Here is a 22,593-nt window from a genome sequence, read left to right as displayed (position 1 = left end):
TTGGTCTTTTGTGACCAATCTTGCAATCTTTTTCCACCTGAGGTGGCCAGAGCTTCCCACAGCTTCACCTCAGCTGAGAGAGCAAGAAAACACTGAATGCCAAAGCCCAGCTAAAAGGGTGATTTATCATCCTGAGTAGCTAGCTCACTTTTCTAGGAATGTTGTTTTGCAAACCCAGACTTGGAGGAATGGAATAGTCAGCATAAGATAAACCAGCAGGCTCCCAGCAGGCACCCAAATAACCAAATAATCATAATAAGTATGCCTTTTTGCAATGTGCTCTGGGCCTATTGATTGAGTACATGCCAACTTTAAATCATCAGCAACAAAGTCTGTCAGAACTTATGCTGAAGTGAAGACGTGCTAAAGTGGGTCAATAACAGACTTTAGGCTTTAAGGTTTCCCAAGTGACATACCATTCAAAACATGCTGTCTTCCTTAGGTGTCATGTTTAGTGAATGAAAGAAGGGGAGGAAGATGCATTTCATACAGATGAGGGATGGTAAGTACTCCTATGGCTAGATTGCTTTGTTTATAAGAAGATTGCTCTTTCAGTTTATGTATGCTCCAGGTCAAATGGTTAACAAACCAGTGGTGTGTTCCTTTCCTTTGAACATGCATACCTTATTATGGGCCAATCAGTCAACACATCTTGGGTTTTCAAAATGATTTTAGCTTCATGTGGAGCTGAAAATGTTTGGTGTGTCAGGAGTGCAATGTTCCCAAATTGAATGTATACAAGCGACACGAATGTACCTTCAGGATATAATCTGGTACTACTTCAGCTCTGCACTGACCACTGGGAACATAAGCAGAAAAAGGTGAAAAAAGTCCACTAACTGTGACAGTGTAATCTCACATTATTGGCTGCCCATCATCTAGTTTTGCTGTCTCTTGGTAGAGGCAAAAAAAAAAGAAAAAAACTGGCCAATGTACTAAAATCTCTGGCAAATTCCTTTCCAACTCCCTAAGGCAATCAAAAAATGTTCCATCGTCTGTGGTTGCCCAGGTCACATCACATATACAGTGATTGACTACTTTCCCTGTATAATTGGAAATGTCCCTCTTCATCCCAAGACTTTGTCAAGTTCCCTGTTAATGTACTGTAGTGACTCATCTTCTTTGGCCTCCTTATCTCGAGAGACAATGGGTAAGTGCCTGGAGGTGATCAGTGGTGTGTGGTGCAGCGCCTGGAGTGGCTATAAAGGCCAATTCTAGAGTGACAGGCTCTTCCACAGGTGCTGCAGAAAAATTTGTTTGTCGGGGCTGTTACACAGTTGGCTCTCCCCTTGCGCTTTTGTCTTTTTTCCTGCCAACTGCTAAGTCTCTTCGACTCGCCACACTTTAGCCCCGCCTTTATGGCTGCCCACCAGCTCTGGCGAACGCTGGCAACTGACTCCCACGACTTGTGATCAATGTCACAGGACTTCATGTCGCGTTTGCAGACGTCTTTAAAGCGGAGACATGGACAGCCGGTGGGTCTGAAAGCAGTGGCGAGGCTCTGGAGTGTGTCTTTGGGGATCCTGCCATCTTCCATGCGGCTCACATGGCCAAGCCATCTCAAGCGCCACTGACTCAGTAGTGTGTATAAGCTGGGGATGATGGCCGTCTCGAGGACTTCTGTGTTGGAGATACGGTCCTGCCACCTGATGCCAAGTATTCTCCGGAGGCAGCGGAGATGGAGTGAATTGAGACGTCGCTCTTGGCTGACATACGTTGTCCAGGCCTCGCTGCAGTAGAGCAAGGTACTGAGGACTTGAAACACTCGGACTTTTGTGTTCAGTGTCAGTGCGCCATTTTCCCACATGCTCTTGGCCAGTCTGGACATAGCTTGTTGATTTCTGCAGCTAGAGACAGGTTACTGGTGATAGTTGAGCCTAGGTAGGTGAACTCTTGAACCATTTCCAGAGAGTGGTCGCCAATATTGATGGATGGAGCATTTCTGACGTCCTGCCCCATGACTTTCGTTTTCTTGAGGCTGATGGTTAGGCCAAATTCATTGCAGGCAGCCGCAAACCTGTCGATGAGTCTGCAGGCACTCTTCAGTATGAGATGTTAAAGCAGCATCGTCAGCAAAGAGGAGTTCCCTGATGAGGACTTTCCGTACTTTGGACTTCACCCTTAGACGGGCAAGGTTGAACAACCTGCCCCCTGATCTTGTGTGGAGGAAAATTCCTTCAGAAGATTTGAACGCATGTGAAAGCAGCAGGGAGAATAAAATCCCAAAAAGTGTGGGTGCGAGTACACAGCCCTGTTTCACGCCACTCAGGATAGGAAAGGGGTCCGATGAGGTGCCGCTATGTTGAATTGTGCCTTTCATATTGTCATGGAATGAGGTGATGATACTGAGTAGCTTTGGTGGACATCCAATCTTTTCTAGTAGTCTGAAGAGACCACGTCTGCTGACAAGGTCAAAGGCTTTGGTGAGATCAATGAAAGCAATGTAGAGGGGCATCTGTTGTTCGCGGCATTTCTCCTGTATCTGACGAAGGGAGAACAGCATGTCAACGGTTGATCTCTCTGCACGAAAGCCACACTGTGCCTCAGGGTAGACGCGCTCGGCCAGCTTCTGGAGCCTGTTTAGAGCGACTCGAGCAAAGACTTTCCCCACTATGCTGAGCAGGGAGATTCCACGGTAGTTGTTGCAGTCACCTTTGTTTTTATAGAGGGTGATGATATTGGCATCGCGCATGTTCTGAGGTACTGCTCCCTCGTCCCAGCACAGGCATAGCAGTTCATGTAGTGCTGAGAGTATAGCAGGCTTGGCACTCTTTGATTATTTCAGGGGTAATGCTGTCCTTCCCAGGGGCTTTTCCACTGGCTAGAGAATCAATGGCATCACTGAGTTCCGATTTTGTTGGCTGTATGTCCAGCTCATCCATGACTGGTAGAGGCTGGGCTGCATTGAGGGCAGTCTCAGTGACAACATTCTCCCTGGAGTACAGTTCTAGGTAGTGCTCAACCCAGCGGTCCATTTGTTTGCGTTGGTCAGTGATTGTGTCCCCTGATTTAGATTTGAGGGGGGCGATCTTCTTGATGGTTGGCCCAAAAGCTCTCAATGCCATCATACATTCCTCTGATGTTTCTGGTGTCTGAGGCCAGCTGAATATGACTGCATAGGTGTTGCCAGTAGTCATTTGCGCAGCGCATGGCTGTTCTTTGTGCAGTGCTTCTGGCTGCTTTAAGTGCTACGGATGTTAACTCGCTGGGGGCTTTCTTGTAGTTCAACAGTGCAATGCGCTTAGCAGCTATGACAGGTTCCAGCTCTTCATTATGAGATGGAAACCAGTCTGCATTTCTCTTCGCACTTTTGCCGTAGGTGGTCAAAGTTGACTCATAGATGGCGTCTCTGACGTGGGCCCACTTGGTCTCAGCATCCCCTGTGGGAGTGTTTTGAAGGGCTGTTACAAGTGAATTTAGAAATTTTTGTAACCGCTGTGGATGAGAAATTCTGCTCGTGTTGATGCGCGGGTGGCCCTTCTGCTTGGAATGATGCAACTTCTTTGGTCTGAGTCTAACCTTGCTGCACACCAGGGAGTGGTCGGTGTCGCAGTCCGCACTGTGGAAGCTGCGTGTGATTTGAACACTGTTTATGGAGGCTCGCCTTGTGACGATGAGGTCTAGCTGGTGCCAACGACACGATCTTGGGTGCCTCCATGAAAACTGGTGACAGGGTTTAGTGTGAAAGAACGAGTTGGTGATGCAGAGGTTATGATAGGTACACAACTCAAGCAGTCTCTGCCCGTTCTCATTCATCCTTCCAACGCTATAGCGCCCAAGGCAGGAGGGCCATGAGTCATGGTCGGCCCCAACCCTAGCATTAAAGTCCCCCAGCAGGAACAGGTGTTCGGTGTTGGGGATGCTGCTAATGATGTTATGGAGTGCCTCGTAGAACTGGTCTTTAGCTTCAGGTGGGGAGCAGAGGGTTGGAGCATAGATGCTGAGTCGGTGTACTGGACCAGAGGTGGTGAGCAGTCGGATGGACAGTATGCGTTCCGAGTCATTTGAGGGAGGCTCCATCATTCTGAGCAAGGAGTTTCTGATGGCGAAGCCCACTCCATGCTGTCTTGGTTCTTCAGGATCCCTGCCCTGCCAGAAGAAGGTGTAGTCTTGCTCTGCTAGAGATCCACTCGCGGGGAGGCGTGTCTTCTGAAGTGCTGCAATGTCTACATTGAGTCTACTGAGCTCGTTGTTAATGATGGCGGTCTTCCGAGAATCGTTGATTTGTGTAAGGTCTTCCGACAGGCCAGGACACATAGTTCTGACGTTCTAGCTTGCAAAGCGAAGGGCTGGTGGTACCTTCTTTCCTTTTTTCATGTTGTTTGGTGCGGTGTTGCAGTCCACTTTTCGGGCAATGACCCTGAGCTCCAAGCACCCATTGAAGCAGGTGGACTGTGGCGGGACAGAACCTTATTGACCGGGGGCTGCCCGGTTTGAGGCGGGAGGTCGCTGTCCAGTGAGGTGCGATGACCTCTCCCACCGACAAAGGCAACCCGTGGCGCCCAATCTCTACGCCAATTTAGCTGGACTTATAACCCGTAACTGCTGCCTTCCGTGTTGTTTCAGTCGCTGTGAGGCAACAATGGAGTGTCCTCTCCATGGCGCATGCCTGGGCGAATGTATGGAGGTTGAGAGCTGCCCAATCATCAAAATCACCTCTCGGCCTTTCTGGTGGGGTCCAAAGGAGTGCAGAGCACGACGTTTGGCACTGGTATGACTGCAGGAACTGCCGGAAACATGCCAAAGGTGACACATGACCGCCTACGGAGTTCCGCTCCGGATTTTCTGTTAGGGTTTACTCCCTTAGCCTCGGTCTCTCCCGAGACACCCACAAGGCAGTGGGGTTGTTAGGGCCCCTACACAGGTGTAGGATGATGCCGGTGGGAGGAGGGGGTGCGAGGGGGAGCTGGGAAGATGGCGCGAGGGGGGTGCTGGGAAGGGGTTGTGAGGGGGGGGGGTGAGCTGAGAGAGTGGAGCTGGGAAGGGGAAGGGGGTGCAGGTAATAAGCCATTTCCTCAGTGCCCACCATCGACACCTGGAAATCTCGTCCGCGTCCTTCGGGAGGTGAGCGACATCCTCGTGCGCCTATACCAGCATTGCCGACATTGTGCTGCAGATGCTCTCCGAGCCATCTCCCGCGGGCGCTTTGAAGTTGCGGCCGAGGAGCCGTTCGTGGCACCTTTTCAAGGCTTCCCTAGGGTCCCGTTGCTCCTTCTTCTCTTCAATGGACTTACCGCACGCCGTGGCTGCGGACACTCTGGACGGTGAAGACAGCAGGATCGGAGATCAAAGTATCACCAGCTGTACTTTTCAGTTTCATCCGGACTGCGATCAATTTCATTGAGAAAACAACGAGCAGGTATGGCTGGGGGAGGGCAGTGGGCCCAGGTAACATAAACTAGCTGTTAGCTTGTAGTTAGGGCTAAAATGAACTGATTAAAGAGCCAGGGGAGTTTAAACAGTTTAAGAGGGTAGATTGGGGGAGAAAACACTAAGAATGGGAGCAGATGGCCATGGATAGAGTTGAACAGCAAGGGAGCTTCCTCGGGAGCTTACAGCCCAGGAGCCATATTGCATTGTAGTGACTCTACACAGCACATATCTTGGCGATTTGTTCTGTTAGGCAAAAACTTTCTGGAAAAGGAATATTTTTTGGCATCTAACCATACTGTTTTCAGAACCTCTAGTCATATCATCCCTTTCCATTTCAAAGAACCTATCTGATTGGGCTTTATCCAATTATTATAAAAGCTTCAAATCATATCTCCTCAATCATAAGCCTACGCTTCTCCAAAGTAAATAATCTTAACACGAAGACTGTATCCACCTAAGCAAGCGCTCTTGGATAAATGTCATCAAGTTCAACGGAGCAAAATGTTTCATTGACCATTCTTTAATATCAAGATTGAACCCTCCTTTTGGATTCCAATATATTTCTACGCAAACTGATCACCCCTGAACCAGAGTTTGGTGCACAGCCAGCATTATAAGTCCGATCTGACAGCTTGCCATTGCTGTAATAAGCACCTGCCTCAGCTTTCAGTACTGGAGTCACATATTGGCCAGGCTAGGTAAGGTCAGTAGGTTTCCTCATCTAAAGGACATTAGTGAACCAGTTAGGTTTTTACTATGATTTCACAATTATATGGTCACTTTTATTGATAGCAGCTACCTATTTTCAGAAATTTAAAAAAACTGAAAGCAAATTTTCAACCTGCCATGGTGGGATTTGAACTCTTGTTTGAGGTGACAGGAAGGGGTGGAATGTGTGCTTGGTAATGCCTCTTACCTAGTTGTGGCTTGCCAGTGCAGTAGGCATTCCTCAGGCACCAGTTGGCAGCTTGAGCTGGGATTGGCTACGTCTTGCTAAGGGACCAAAGTAGCAGCGGGGAGATACCGATTCCCTGGGCTATGGGCATTGACAAATCAGTGGGTGAGGAAGGAGGGAGTTCTGTTTCTAGTTCCTGTCCTGGAGCTGGAGGGAAACACCTCCTTCTCTCCATCAGGTACAACTACTTCCTGGGCATCGAGCACAGAAAGGTCAGTGAGGAGAGGAAGGAGTGTCTCCAAATGCACATTCCTTCTGTTCATTACTTTCAGTAAAGAAACGTAATGTTTGATATAATGGGACTGGTTGCAACAAAAATTTTGGAAGGACGGCACTAGTTTTATATAATTGCTTATATAGAAGGGAACTAAATTGTTCATTTTAACTTTGACCTATTTGCTATTTTAGAAAGTATAACATTTAATGAAACTGCCTGCAAATTGTAACAGAACTAATTAGAAGGCAGCAATAGATCAGATGCATATATTTTAAATTCCCCATTTGTCAGAGAAGCAATTTTTTTAAACCATCAAAATGTAATAGATTAAATTTATCTTTAATACTTAAAATGTCTATTTCATTATTATTTACACATAATACCATATCTATCTAGGAGAATTGGTAGTTCTGCAGGAAGTGGGACAGTAGATTAGCTGATCCAATGTAAAACTCCAAAAAGAAAGGAATTGCATCAAGTAACTGTCAAAAATCTAAGTTTTCAGGGATTGGAGGATAGATCTTCTACTTTCAACACTCTGATTCCCTATCAGACTTTTAAATATATTCATTATTTTTTTCCATCTAGTACAAATGTAAAGCAATGTTTGGGACACTAACAGATTACATTACAAGAAGCCCATGATCCAATTAACATTTATTGATTTTCCATGTTGTAGATTATAGTTGGGTCTGTTTTTGGGTTATTTGCTTTTTTTTTAGGGCTGCATTAGCATTTTTGAAGCTGTTGATCAGCTTTTTCTAGGTTGGGCTGTTTCCATCACTCTAGTCTTAAGTAACTCAAAGTCCTCTCTTCTGGCACAAGCCAAGTTTGGAAGGACAAAATCTAGAATTATTGTTTTGATCTAAATGGGCATAATACAATACTTTCACATACCCACTATAATGCTTCATGGAAATTCCAGTGACAACACGGAATATATATACAGAACAACAAATGCCTGGCACAATGCAGAGTAATGATTTAATTTGTTTCCAATGATATAATAAAATACATGAGCCAAGCCCGAGCAGTTTCGAACATTAGCAAACTTTTGTCTTGAATTCACTGCCAGACATTTGTTCTTCTTTATATTGTAGATAGCTTAATATTTATTTTAAAATGGTTCCTGTGGGGTGCCACCAGGACCAAAGAAATGTCATCCATTTAAAGCAACTGCCCAAGATTAAATAATGATGGTTGGAAGGTTAGTCAGATAATCTGGAGCTTTTCTCACATATGCTTTGGGGTAGGGAGAAATTTCACAGAACTTTCCCTCAGGAAACTAAAAACAAGTTGAATGGAGTCCATGGTAGGAGAGATTACTCATGGTCCTTGGAGGGAGCAGGCTTGATGGGCCAAATGGTCTTTTAAGAACAGTGCAAGAGTACTTGGAAGAAGAAAAGATTCTTCGAAACTCATGACACATTGCATTGAAATCATGCTGTATGATATTAATAACAAATGTACTAAATGTTCATATGAAATTCCCTTGACCATTATTTACACCATGACACTAACCTAGAAATAAATTAAATTGCTGGATGTCTACATTAAAACAGCACAAGCAACTTCCGTTAGACATTGCACAGCACAATTTCAGTCCAAGACTTCCTATCTTCTCACAGTAACAATTTGCAGGAAGTTAAAGTGCCAGAATTTTCAGGCAAAATAATGGCAAGTTTAACGTGCATGTTTTATTAATGTGTAAATTATCCAGCAATTTGTGGCGAGGAAGAGATATCCTGTGAGTTACAAATCATCACAAATTGCTGGGCGATTTACACTGCTCTGCCATTAGCCTCGCAAGAAACTGAGCTCACCTCACCGTCAACCTTCCCATGAGTTTCAGCAGATTGCTGCATTTGCTTTGTCAAAATGAATTAAACTTGCTGCAGAAAGTTAGGGTTGGTACTTAACAGCATAAGGACTCTTTTTTTAATGCAGAGATTAATATTCCTGCAATGACAGTTAACCAATCCAGCCCAGAAAGTGAACAATTTAAATGGTGGTGTCTCAGGTAGTAAATTGATCTTGGAGATGTAAGTTTTAAAAATTTATTTCTTACTAGTCCTTTTTAAATCCTCTATCCAATCTTTATTTCTATTTCTGTATCTTATTTGACTCTAATTCACCCTATTTCCTTCTCCACTGTTCCTTGGTTTCTTTCTCAATCCTTAAAGCTCATTGGTTAAGGGGATAAACTGCTAGTCTTGCCTCCCATCAAGGTCCCAGGTGCCCTGTTGGCTTCATTGCACTGTTGTCAACTCATATTTCCAGCAATTTGCGACGCAAAAACCTTTCAAGCTGAAGGGTGAGAGAAAAAGGCTTAACTAATGGGGCAGGTGCAAGATGCCCCGCTCCAGAAAATTCTGGGCCGTTGTTTTTGGTACCAGGTGCGTTGAGCATAGTTGAGGTGATGTGCTGTCAATTATGGTTTTTAAAAAGTAGAAAGAGAAGTTATATGGCATAGTATGAATGATACTTTAACAATAAATGCAAGTTTTTCTCTCTTTTTACCAGTCTCCAGTTTTAGTGATGTTGGTTGAGGGATCAATATTGGCCAGAAAGCTGAAGAGAATTCACCTGTTCTGCTTTTAAATAATGCTGTGGGTTAGTTACAGCTATTTGGGAGGGAAAACAGGCCCTTGGTTTAAGGTCTCATCCAAAAAACAGTATCTTTGACAATGTGGCACTCTCTCAGTACTCCACTAAGGTGTCAGCTTCTTTCACTTAATCTAGTTTCAAAAGTCTCTCAGGCAGAGGAAGAGAAATAAACCATAAAGGCTCATGTTGTAAATGTAGCATGCTTGGGAGGAACAGGTGACTTTGGACCTATGATTCCTGAAGCTCTCCAACACCAGTGGTTTTCCTCACCTAATATCTGGATTCATTGTAGGCTAATTGAAAGAGATTGATTGCTATCTTTAGTCAGAAACTCCGTTATCATTGTATCATGTGCCTGCCAGGATGGTAGAATGTGAACTAGATAGACTTTGATCTTTTTTAGTCTAGCAATTCATATGTGTCTATGCCATTACCCATTCAAAGAAAGGAGCAATGAAAAACAGGTAACAGAAAATAGGAATTTTTTTTTTAAAGCTTTGAAGATAGATTTTCCTGATCAGTTATGCCCAATAAATGTTTGCAAAATCAGTATAACTGATCAGGAATATAGACAGAGATTGATTACATCAAATCTCTGCCCATTAATCCTTGATTTAAGATGAAGGAAATGTGCCTATAATGTCTGAATTTGTAGACAATTACCAAAATGGAACCAGTTGAAAATGATGATTGTCAATGTGCACTAATTCAAAAGGATCTTGACAAGCTCGATCGGCATCCGGAGAAATGGCAGACGCATGTTAATAAAGCAAAATGCAAGGTGATGAGATTTGGCAGAGGGAAGCTTGATGTGGATTATGTGCTAAATGGCAATGCACTTGCAAATGTTCCCAGGCCACTAAAAGAAGCAAACAGAATGCTAGGCTGCACCACAAAGAGTATAATGTACAAGTCCAAAGAGGTGATTTTGAAACTATTCGGCTGTGGTGAGACCACATCTGGAGTGCTGCATGTAGCTTTGGTCTTAAAACAGAAAGTGCTGGAAATACACAGCAGGTCAGGCAGCATCTGTGGAGAGAGAAACAGAGTTAACGTTTCAGATCTGTGACCTCTCATCAGAACTCTGATGCTGCTTGACCTGCTGAGTATTTCCAGCACTTTGTTTTTATTTCCGATTTCCAGCGTCTGCAGTATTTTGCTTCTATTATGTAGTTTTGGTCTCCCTATTCCAACTAGGATATTGCGTTATGGGAGGGGGCTCGGAGAAAGGCTATATGGCTGATCCAAGAATTTGGGGAATGACTTGCGAGGAAGGATTGACTACAATGGGTCATTTCTATCCTGCAAAAAGACCAAGAGGGGATCTGGTAGAAGCATTTAAAATTGTGAAACATTCGGACAATTTCAATCCATGAAAGCTTTTCTGCTGTGTACAGGATTTATGTACACATGAAGGACAACAAAAAAATAGGAAATGCAGAAGCCTTTTTTTCACTGAATGGGTGGTAAGTATAAGGAACAGATTATCATCATGGGCAATAGAACAAGAAACCTTAAGTTTCAAGAATGAACTCGAAAGTTTTTGTCAACAAATGCAATGCAGGTTCATTAGAACTACACCAAGGGAATGCTGTAAAATTTCTCAATAACAGCGTTTGATGGGTTACCCCATAGGACTTTCCTTTTCTAATGTTTTTAGTATCACATTCCAAGCCATGATAGAATGCTGTATGCTTTTTTTAAAACTGGTATTTCTTTATCTTCTTCCCCATCATGGTGTTCACATGCAATGTACCAACTTTGCCAAAAGACACCATCAATGTTTCACTAAAACTGGCCCATGATAACTTAACAGTTCTACTATAAGATCAATCTAATATAGAATTCACAGAAACATCATTAACCAGAGAGTGCATAGAATGTGAAACTCTCTACCACAAGGTGTATTTGAAGTGATTAGAATAGATGCGTTTAAGGGGAAGCTAGATAACCTCATGAGGGAGGAAGATTATGCTGGTAGGGTGAAAAGCAGAGTTGGAGAAGGCTCATGTGGAGCATAAACACCAGCATGGGTAATATCGGCAGTTTCTGTGCTGCACATTCTATGTAATTCTATGCAATTCCTCCTTTAGCTTTTTTTTTTGGAGAGTCTAAAAATAAGGAGTAGTGGAGGGATGCCTGGCAGTTCAGGTTGCACCATCATTCATTCAATGGTTCCCTACATTTCAACAGTGACTACAACTTGAAAAGGTATGCTGTAAAGTGCTTTGGGATGTCCTGGACTTTGGAAAGACGCTATATAAATGCACATCTTCATTTCTGTTTGCCCGAGTAGCAGTTAGTGTACCCTCTTAGTCAACAGCAGTTTACAGACATTTTAAAATGAAGGTGATTCAAATTCTCTGTATATTGCAAGACATTTGATTTAGTGAAGAGGCACTATTTCACAAATTTTGCATAGGGGCAATAAAAGTGAGAAGTAAAGGGTTAATTAATACCATAGGTTATTTGTACAATAATGCATTTTGATAGAATATACAACATTGTTTTGTTGTGAGCATATGGAAGAACAAAGGTTTATTAAATACTTGCAGTAAAGCCAGGGCCTCTTCAGTTAATGGTTTTCAAAATAAGTTTCAACCTCTGGTTATGTTTATGTTTATTGTAAAACTCTCAGCCAATTACTTGTCAGTGGGCCTGTTTTTCATGTACTAATAACATCAGTGTGGATTAGAGAAAATGATCATGCTCATTTTATTTTGGGCTGACATGCTACAACGATAATGAGATTCCACAAACCCTCCCACTTGGTATCTATCTTTTGGAAATCGTGCCTGCTGTGTGCTGCTCACTGATGCTTACTTCTGTCAATGCTGTCATGCTCCCACTTGCTCAAACTTATAAAGCTGAGGAAACAATGGCTGGGATGGAACATCTCAACATCACTGGTCAATGATTGGACATGGCAGATGGTGGCAGACAGCAGAAATTTGAAGTGGATGCTAAACCTCGGAGCAGGTAATGAGTAGGAAGAGAGAATTCTCAATGTAGGAAATGAGCAGGAAGCTTCAAGTAAATCAGACCACTCCCTAAATTACAGCAAATAGAATCTTGCTGGGAGCAGTAATTCACCCCCTAGCATTCACTGTGGAAAATCCAGGACATATGGCAATGCCCCCTTTAACTCAGTTTTTACTGTGCGATAGGAGTGATCATTGTCAGCCAGAAATAAATTGTGGGCCGGATTTTTCTACCAAAATAATGACAAGTTTAATGGTAATCACTATTATTAATGTGTAAATTGTCCAACAACTTGTGCCAAGGAAGAGATATCCTGTGAATTATGAACCGCTACAAGTTGCTGGATGAGTGTGCTGCTCCATCTATCATTTTGTGAAAATGGCAGCTTGTCCTCACATTTGCTGTGATTTTCAATGTATCGCTGCATTTCTGCATTAATTACCAATTAAACTCACCGCAGAAAGACAGTGCTGTAAATTAACTGTGCATGTACCTTTTTAATGGGGGGATTTATTTTCCTGCAATGCCACATAACCTCTCTGGCCCAGAAAGGGAACATATGAAACTATGGAATTTAAAAAAAAAAATTCTTCTTCCTTTCCCTTTGTTTCTTTTTTCTCTCTCTTTCTCATAATCCAATCTTTCTTTCCATCTCTTTATTTCACTTTCTGTACCTGATGTGACTCTAACTCAGCCTATTTCCTCTTCTGTTATTCCCTCTGTTTCTTTCTTAATCCTTAAATCTCATTGTTCACCACGGTCCCAGATACTCCATTGCCCATGTGACATCATTACTAGCTTGCACTTGCAGCTACTCACTGGGCAAAAAAATTGCAGGATGAGGGGAAAAGTCTTAATGATGGGGTGCCCTGCTTCAGAAAAATCTGGGCCAAAATGTGCACAAACACAGGCAGTTACGTAAGTGGTGCTCTACTCGCTGAGAAAATCCTTGCGCATTACAGAACAGCAGCTGAGCATGGTGAAACTTGATGAAACATCTGTACATAAACAATGACACTGCATCCAACTATTTTTTAACAGAGAAAAGTCAATAGAGGCAAATTTCAAATAAACAATCCAGAATTCCAGTAGTACACGACTATAACAACAGTCGTTGATGGCAACATGCATATCAACTCTAACAGTACATAATGCATGAGTTGCAGCAATCAAACTGTTTTGGTTTAAACACAGCAGGGGTAGAATCCATTCTACTCTATTAAATTCAGGTACAGAAGAAAATACAGCTAGTGAAAACTATGAGAGCAAAGAACAGTGCAAACTTCTACCAAAATTTATAGCCTTGTTTATTTCTGACCTTTGTGACAGAGAAAAGGTTCCATTTTGATTTGAGGCAAATCCTAATCTTTCCCACCTGTTGGTTAAAAGTTCTCCAAAATTGCTACACCCCCACAAAACATTTTCCAAAACCAAGAAGAAGAGTCAAAATATCACCTCTCCTCAGGATTAAGGACTTTGGGCACTCATTGGCTGGAATTTTAAGTGACCCCCCCTCCCCCCACAGGGAGCGGGGTGTTCTATGCCAGTTGCCAACCTACCTCCACTGGCCGGCCTGGTCTTGGGCCAATTGAGGATCTTAAGTGGATAATTAATGGCCACTTGAGAGTCTCTTTCTGCTGCTGGTATTTTACCAGCAACGGGGAGTGCCCAGGCCACATGGTGAGGCCACCAGCTATAGCCTGGCAGCCTGACTGTGGGCTCAGTGAGGGGATCCCCCTGTCTGGGTCCCCCGCAGTGGACAGGGCCACTCTGGCTTGATCCTGCCCCCCCCCCATCCTCCCGATCACTGCCCCACTCCACCTTGCTAGGGCCTGCCTCACTGGCCCCGGTGAGCCCGCCCCACTTACCTGAACTCCGAGCCTCCATCGCTGGCTGGGTCCGGATCCGGATGGTGCTGCTTGGATTGAAGAGTTGCCAACTTCTGATTGGCCGGTAGCTCTTGGAACTGGGGCATCCTGCTTCATGGAGGCGGAAGCCATGACCTCAGGCAACGAATTGCCTGAGCCAGGCAAAATTGTGTCGTGGCTTCCCGGGCTGGCAGAGGTGGGCTTGCCCTAGACTTTCCAGCCGGCGGGCGGGGCAACCACCTCCCCAGGTTAAATCCCGGCCACTGATTCTCTTATGCACGTGCATTCTTTTCTCTTTTATTTCCATTCTCTTACCTTTCTATTCTTTCACATCTAAGCAGAGATTATATACCTACGCACAAGAGGACTTCAAGTGAAGGAATACCACCACCAAGCCATTTTCACTCATATCCTAGCAGATCATTTGGAGTTGAATTGGTGAAAATCTGAGAACATTTCACCCGCACACTCAGCTACACTTAAATATTTTTAAAGGAAAGCAGTTGGTGAAAAATTGTTTAGGCTTTGATATTAGAGCGTATAATGGCACCCAAACCCCTGGGGTTAGTTATAGAAAGAAAGAAAGACTTGCATTTATACAGCACCTTTCATTGCTTCCAGACAGCCCAAAATGCTTTACAACCATTGATGAAAAATGGTAAGACAGAGTATGCAAGTGTTTTTTGATCAATGTGAGTGCTTTACTTCCATGGTTACTGAATGCTGATAGATGTTTGTTAAGTAAATATACACATGTGGAATACATTTACCTGTATTAGGTGAGTGTGAGAAAGGCGTTTGTACTAAAGTTAGGGCATGTGGCTAAAACGGTGGCTGTGGCTAGTTAACAATTTCTATTCCATAACACTAACCTATATCTAGTTTTTAAACATTTGACCTTCTGTTGCAATATAGTTTCTTTAAATAGCCATTAACAGAAAAGCGTAGAGGAGTATCTTATAGCAGCTCTTGATAGGGTGAAAAGTGAGGATGTTCGCTGATGATTGTGCAATGTTCAGCACCATTCGTGATTCATCAGATACTGAAGCAGTCTGTGTCCAGATGCAGCAAGACCTGGACAACCTCCAGGCTTGGGCTGATAAGTGGCAAGTAACATTCATGCCACACAAGTACCAGGCAGTGACCATCTCAAACAACAGAGAATCTAACCATCTCCCCTTGATGTTCAATGGCATTACCATTGCTGAATCCCCCACTATCAACATCCAGGGGGGGGGGGTGGGTTACCATTGACCAGAAACTGAACTGGACCAGCCATATAAGTGCCGTGGCTACAAGAGCAGGTCATTGGCTAAGAATTCTGCAGCGAGTAGCTCACCTCCTGACTCCCCAATGCCTGTCCACCATCTACAAGGCACAAGTCAGGAGTGTGATGGAATACTGTCCACTTGCCTGGATGGGTGCAGCTCCAACAACACTCAAGAAGCTCGACACCATCCAGGACAAAGCAGCCTGCTTGACTGGCACCCCATCCACCACCTTCAACATTCACTCCCTCCACCAGTGACACACAGTGGCAGCAGTGTGTACCATATACAAGATGCACTGCAGCAACTCACCAAGGCTCCTTTGACAGCACCTTCCAAACCTGCGACCTCTACCACCTAGAACAACAAGGGCAGCAGATGCATGGGAACAGCACCACCTGCGAGTTCCCCTCCAAGCCACACACCATCCTGACTTGGAACTATATCGCCGTTCCTTCACTGTTGCTGGGCCAAAATCCTGGAATTCCCTTCCTAACAGCACCGTGGGTGTACCTACCCCACATGGACTACAGCGGTTCAAGATGGCAGCTCACCACCACCTTCTCAAGAACAATTAGGGATAGACAATAAATGCTGGCTTAGCCAGTGACGCCCACATCCCATGAATGACTAACAAATATAGTGTATGCTAGGTCACTATTCTGTATATACTTGTTAGGGGCTGCTACACTTTTATTATCTGCAATAATATAAAAGCAAAATACTGCAGATGCTGGAAATAAAAACAGAAAATGCTGGAAATACTCGGCAGGTCTGGCAGCATCTGTGGAGAGAGAAGCAGAGTTAACGTTTCAGGTCTGTGACCATCAGAACAATAGTTAACACAAATAATTAACAAACTCCCTTGTGCAACGCCATGGGTACCTGTCTTGTGTGCTCATTTACCTATTCTAGTGCTCCTTCAAGGTGCTTCCACAATAGCTACACAGCTTTGGTTTTGGAAGGCTGCTGAGCTTTCATTGAGGATCTTCAGAAGGCAGAGGTTTACAGCTTTGAGCAGCTTTAAGCCTTGAGGGCCCAGCTACAGACTGCAGCTTCTTGGCATGGGCTGGAGCAGTGTGGCCTAGCTGTCTGTGCTGTGCCCAGAAGGTCAAGGGCAGAGTGGCTAGTGGGGGCATGCTATCATCCTGAAATAAAGACCACTCTGCTGAGACTGCACCGCAGCACTACCATGGTTCTGCCCGAGAAGAGTGCAGAAGTGAAGTGATGCTCTGGAAGAACCTACCAACATCGGCCCTCCAAACCAAACTGGGAGATCCACCCAAATTCTGCAGGCTGCTGCCTGCCTGTGGTTTCTCCCTCCCTATTTCTGTCTGACCACCTCCAGGTGCTTACCCAATGTCTCTCGAGATAAGGAGGCCAAAGAATTTCTGTCTGCACCACCCCTCCCCCTGCCCCCCCCAGACCACCTGAAATTCTTAAGATGGCAACTGACGAGCTACATCAAGACGCCCAATTAGCGTTCGCAGTTTCCCCGTTTTATAGAGATCAGGCCTCTGGGCTAATTTTGATTGAGCATCAGGCCGAGGTCTTTGGGAGCATGCAATAATCACCAGGTTGATTCACTTTCAATTTCTCTCCCATAATCTCTGGGTTGCTAAATTGGTACTTATGCATTTATGTTTTAGTATATTATTTTTCTTCACAAAGCATTTTTTTTATATTTCAATACACATCAGCTATCTCAACTGGTGATGAAATGAAAAACAAGACAAATATCAGCTATAGCCAAGTACATCATGGTATTGTAAACATGCCTTTCTATGGAAGAAACTTGAGTGTTCAAGGCCTAATGGAGCTGTGGCCCTCTCATTGTCTCTTGCTCCAGTCATTGTAATCTATCTCATTGAATATTGACAACAAAACACCAAGCCGCCCAAAATTATCATTTTTCCGATCCAGAAGGTGATACATTATTCAATAAGAGTGTGTTTTTATTTTTGGATTACTGTGGTTTACAATACTGATGTTGACTATTATGTACAGTACCAATGGGATATTTGCTTTTTTGAAACCACCCATCCTTGCAGCCTCCACGAATAAGAATGCCTAATTAATCTTGGACTACAAGCAGATTTGTGGTGTGGATTTGTGCCCATTAGAAATTGTGGAGACTCTGTAATCTAATTTCATTTCATTTCATGTAGATTCCCTACAGCTGTTAGAGATTCATGCAATTAATATTGGATTTGAAGCCAAGTTTCAGAGGCGAAAGAGAAGTTTGCTAATTCACTACAGGGCACAGCTTTCCATCAGTTATAAAAACAAGACAAAGTTTAAAAAAACATAGAAAAGAAAGACCAGGGACTAGAGAGTTTTAATCTTTTGCCTAATGTATATAATTATTACTTTCAAAAATTACTCCTGATCTCTTATTGTTACAAATATTAGTGCTGTTTTAATTAGCACAGTATGTCCTGGTCAATATTTACCCCTCAACCAACATCATTCAAACATTATCTGGTGATTTATTTCATTGTTGTATGCGGGATATTGCTGTGTGAAAATTGACTGCGACATTTCACTACATTTCAACAGTGACTACTTTTCAAAACACTTTGTTGGTTGAAAAACATTTTTTGGAACATACTGTGGTTGTAAAAAGTGCTACATAAATGCAAGTCTTTATAATCTAAAGTTTTAAAAAAATGGTAATCCAAGAGAGATTGTGTTTTCCACAAACTTGCTAGCATGCAAGTTACTACCCTTAAACCAATTAAGGGCTCTCAAAGTAAATATTTGCAGAAGTAGGAGAGCCAGAAAAACCCTGCATTGCCTTTATTGTAATAACATAGTTATAAATGATGTGACAGTAGTTTTTGATTAGGTTTGCTTGATTACATTTGTGTTTTTGAGCAAATATGTAAAGGTCTGTGAAACTGGTGCTCCTTTGAAATCTATGTCGGAGATCTTTCCTTGGGGGAAGAGTGAAAGGAGGGAAATCATCTGCAGGTGATGCAACAATGATGTATTTGAAAGCATGTATCATCGTTTGCAAAACAATGTGCTAATCAAACAGCTTTGCCATACTTTTGTCCAATGAAAACAAGATCCCTTTAAAAACACAACAGCTTTTGGGGCAGTTTTCAAATTTCAGGGGAGGACCAATAGGTTAAGTTCCATTGTTGCTTTCTGCCAAGTAAATGTAAATTGTTACTGAGTAATTAGTGGCAGCACACCATATATGATGACATAATCAGTGGTGTTGATGTTTTTCTCAACTTGATTGGCTGCTGATGCACTGCAGTAATAGAATACAGATGTGAATGAGGTGCTCGTCACTATTTTCAACTGGGATTCAATAACTATTCATTTGTTGTGAAAATGTTTGAGGCTTAATGGATATAACCCTTTCAGTCTGAACAAAATGCTTTCAGACCCACAAGTACCAATATCGTAAATCAGTGGGTAAGATGTCTTTAATTTATTTAATTTTCCTCGAGGGTTTTAAAAAGCCTTATTTGTTGAGTGATTGAGATGCTTAAACTAATTGTACAGGGTTTTGGGGAGACCACATCTCGAATACTGTGTGCAGTTTTGGTATCCATGTTTAAGAAAGGATATACTTGCATTGGAGGCGGTACTGTGAAGGTTCGCTAAATTGGTCCCTGGGATGAGGGGGTTGTGCTATGATAAGAGGCTGAGTAAATTGGGCCTATTTTCTCTGGAGTTTAGAAGAATGAGGCAATTGCATTGAAACACAGAAGCCTCTAAAGGGGCTGGATATAGTAGACACTGAAAGATTGTTTCTGCTGGTTGAGGAATCTAAAACACAGAGGCACAGTCTCAGAATAAGGGGCTGATCATTTAGGACTGAGATGAGGAGAAATTACTTCACTCAAAGGTGTATGAATCTTTGGAATTCTCTACCCTAGAGGATTGTGGATGCTCCATCGTTGAGTATATTCAAAGGCAAGATAGATAGATTTTTGATCTCTCAGGGAATCAAGGGATATGGCGAGCAGGCGGGAAACTGGAGTTAAAAACAAGAAATGCTGGAACCACTCAGCAGGTCTGGCAGCATCTGTGGAAAGAGAAGCAGAGTTAACGTTTCGGGTCAGTGACCCTTCTTCGGAACGGAACTCCAGGAAACTGGAGTTGAAGCCTAAGATTGTATTGAATGCAGAGCAGCCTCGATGGGCCATATGGTCTACTCCTGCTCCTATTTCTTTTGTTCTTGTGTTTCCCCTTTGTCCCCGAGTTTCATTAGTTAAGTTCTTGAAGCTGTGAACATCCTAATTTGGAAAAGCACATTGTAGTTTTTCCCCAAAAATATACTTTTCATAAAATTTTGTTAGAATACATTACATATTTGTTCAAATTTGACATTATATAAAGTGCAATACAGATCAGTTTTTTTCAATACTATTCATGAGGTGCCTCACTACACTTGCCAATACAGGTTATATTTACAAAGTACATTTATATTCCATGTCAAAGATTCTCTGGTGAATACAGCCTGAGGGGTTTTACATGGGTTCTAGCCCCTCGGTATACTATGGCAGAAGGGCATTAGACAGTGGCTTTTCCCTATTGGGGCAGCTGCCCCAAGCTTTAGTGCGTCCCTCAGCATGTAGTCCTGGACCTTGGAATGCACCAATCTGCAACACTCGGTCATTGACAGCTCTTTGAAATGAAAGACCAGTAAGTTTTGGGCAGACCGAAGCACACTGTATTGGCCACCAAGAAACGCATACTGTGCAGTGCATGATATCAGCTCTTATATATTTGTGACCCCTTTGGGACCGGTAGACTGTTTTGTCACTTTTGTTTACTATAGTCCGGTTTGGCTATTTGCTGCATCAGAAAAATAAACAACCAATTAGAATAGATTTGTCAAATGGTACGTGAACATTAATATTGCGGAAAAAAAGAGACATGCTGTTGAAGCTATTCGTCTTGCACTCATCAGGACAGACACAAGAATGTAAATTTCAAAGGGAGCAACAATTTATACTGCATGAGAAAAGTGTGCTGATTGGTTGGTAAGTCGACTCTGGTCAAGGCATTGCCATGAAGAATGCACCAGGGATCTATTGTCCCCACCCTTTGTTTAACTCAAAAGGTCAAACACCTAGACATGTTCCCTTTGCTAGCAGGGGACAGATCCTTGCATAGAAATATATGTAGCTTCTAGCAAGTGTAAGTAAGCCAAATTACAGGCCCAACCGATAACCTTAAATTGGTTGTTAGTGTAATTCTTAGCACACTCGGGATTGTTCAGTAAGTGCTGCCCAATGGCACAGTGGTGCAGTGGTTAGCACCACAGCCTCACAGCTCCAGGGACCCAGGTTCGATTCTGGGTACTGCCTGTGCGGAGTTTGCAAGTTCTCCCTGTGTCTGCGTGGGTTTCCTCCGGGTGCTCCAGTTTCCTCCCACAGCCAAAGACTTGCAGGTTGATAGGTAAATTGGTCATTGTAAATTGCCCCTAGTGTAGGTAGGGATTATGGGATTACTGCAGGGTTAGTATAAATGGGTGGTTGTTGGTCGGCACAGACTCGGTGGGCCGAAGGGCCTGTTTCAGTGCTGTATCTCTAAATAAATAAATAAAAAAAATAATAAATCATGGAATCACATCTCACATTAGACACTGTGTTCTGAGTTTTGCAAGTGCGGGCTGGTTGAGTACAGTCAGTACTGTGCCTATTGCAAACACATGCACGTGTCATTTGATACAATCTGCCAGTTATTGAGACGTATGGCCTACGTACCTGGCATCACGCTAGCCCTGGAATTCATATACCACATTACTTATTTGTGTGGGAGGCAGAACGTCTATTTGGCTTAACAGCAACATCCTGTTAATGGAAAATATCACTTGTGTTGCTACTGCATAGTAGCAGTATGAAACGGCTAGCTTCACCTGTTGCTCAAATTTTTGAGATACCTTACCCTTCCAGGGTAATTTGAGGTAGACTGGGCACTTTTCAGGTCCATCCGTATGCACAAAACACAACTATCAATGATCTGATCGGGGTAGCCATTATACCGCAGGATAGCTTTGATGCGCCCTATTTCAGTGTCAAGCTTGCACGATGAGCAAATGGCTGGGCCCTATTTACAAGATTGCCAATAAGGCCAAGGAAGAAGTGCGAACAACTGCCATGGGCCTCATTCGCCCAGAACTCATGGCCCCCGTTGAGGAGGATGGACAGCTCAGAGGGAGGGAGGTCCGGTCACCAGCGGGGCACATTAGCAATCTCACGACCAGCAAGAGGGCCAGCCTTGGAGTAGGCATGGTGCAGAAGGGCATGCCAAAAGACATGCGTGCACAGAAGAGCCTATCCTCAGGATTAAGTCTACCACTTAAGGCTGAGCTTTCTCCAAATGTCTGAGCGGCAGTGTCAGCGAAGACCGGCTCTCCAGGGAGGCAGTCACTGATCTCTGTGCTATGCTACAGGATGAACTGAGACCCATGGGCTTTAGTGGACACCCAATGCCAGTGGCCCTGAAAATCATTGTGGTTCTCAACCTCTACACCTTTGGATCTTCCCAGGGATCCACTGGGGATGTGGGATCTCCCCAGCCTGCAGTCCATCGGTGCATCAAGGAAGTGATCAATGTCATGTCTATGAGGGCCGGTAATTATGTGCGCTACCACACTGATTTGGAAAGTCAGGCGGAGAAGTCCATTGGGTTCTGAGCCATTGCTGGATTTCCCCAGGTGCAAGGTGTGTCATCACTGCACCCACGTGGCCCTCAACACTCCCATGGATTAATGAGCGGAAGGGTTTCCATTCCATCAATGTCCAACTGATCTGCGGCCACCAAAAGTGGATCCTTCAGGTGTGTGTACGGTTTCCAGGAAGCAGCCATGACACATACTTCAGCAGTCCCAGGTGCCATAGCTTTTCTGGTCCCTGCTCACCTTCAGGGATGGATACTGGGAGCCGAAGGCTACCCACTAAAAACATGCCTATTCACGCCTGTGAGGAACCCACACACTGATGGAGAGGAGAGGTCACGGGCCAACTTGAATGACTATTAACAGGCCATTGGCATTCTGCAGGTGCGATTCAGGTGCTTAGACCTATCCGGTGGAGCCCTTCAATGTGCTGCAGCGAGGATCGTGCATATCATGGTGGTCTGCTGTGCACTGCACAACCTAGCGCTGCAGAGGGGGGAGGTGTTGAGCGATAAACATTGCTGATCACGATGCCTCCTCTAACAATGAGGATGCGGAAGAGCCTGCTGACCAAGTGATGTAAGATGAGGAACCCCTTGGACCACAGGCAAGATGCAGTGAGATACAGGCAAGGGATGCTTGGCACACCCTAATATGTAGCCGTTTCCCGAGACCCT

The 22,593-nt window shown here is 43.8% G+C and overlaps 1 protein-coding gene across 4 annotated transcripts in view; it reads left to right on the top strand.

Moving 5' to 3' along the window:
- The window catches only part of LOC137374374 (rho GTPase-activating protein 6), a 642,504-nt gene that overhangs the window by 366,970 nt on the left and 252,941 nt on the right, over positions 1-22,593 (top strand). Inside the window, exon 2 of one of the 4 annotated variants that reach the window (XM_068040371.1) lies at positions 443-502. The exons of the other annotated variants lie outside the window; for them this stretch is intronic. Within the exon in view, the coding sequence (XP_067896472.1) occupies positions 500-502 (3 nt within the window). The 5' untranslated portion in view covers positions 443-499. The remainder of the gene's footprint in view (positions 1-442; positions 503-22,593) is intronic. 4 annotated transcript variants of the gene reach the window in all.

Source organism: Heterodontus francisci, chromosome 10, assembly GCF_036365525.1.
Source record: "Heterodontus francisci isolate sHetFra1 chromosome 10, sHetFra1.hap1, whole genome shotgun sequence".
Taxonomy (NCBI): Eukaryota; Metazoa; Chordata; class Chondrichthyes; order Heterodontiformes; family Heterodontidae; genus Heterodontus; species Heterodontus francisci.
This window is presented reverse-complemented; position numbering and strand designations above follow the sequence as displayed.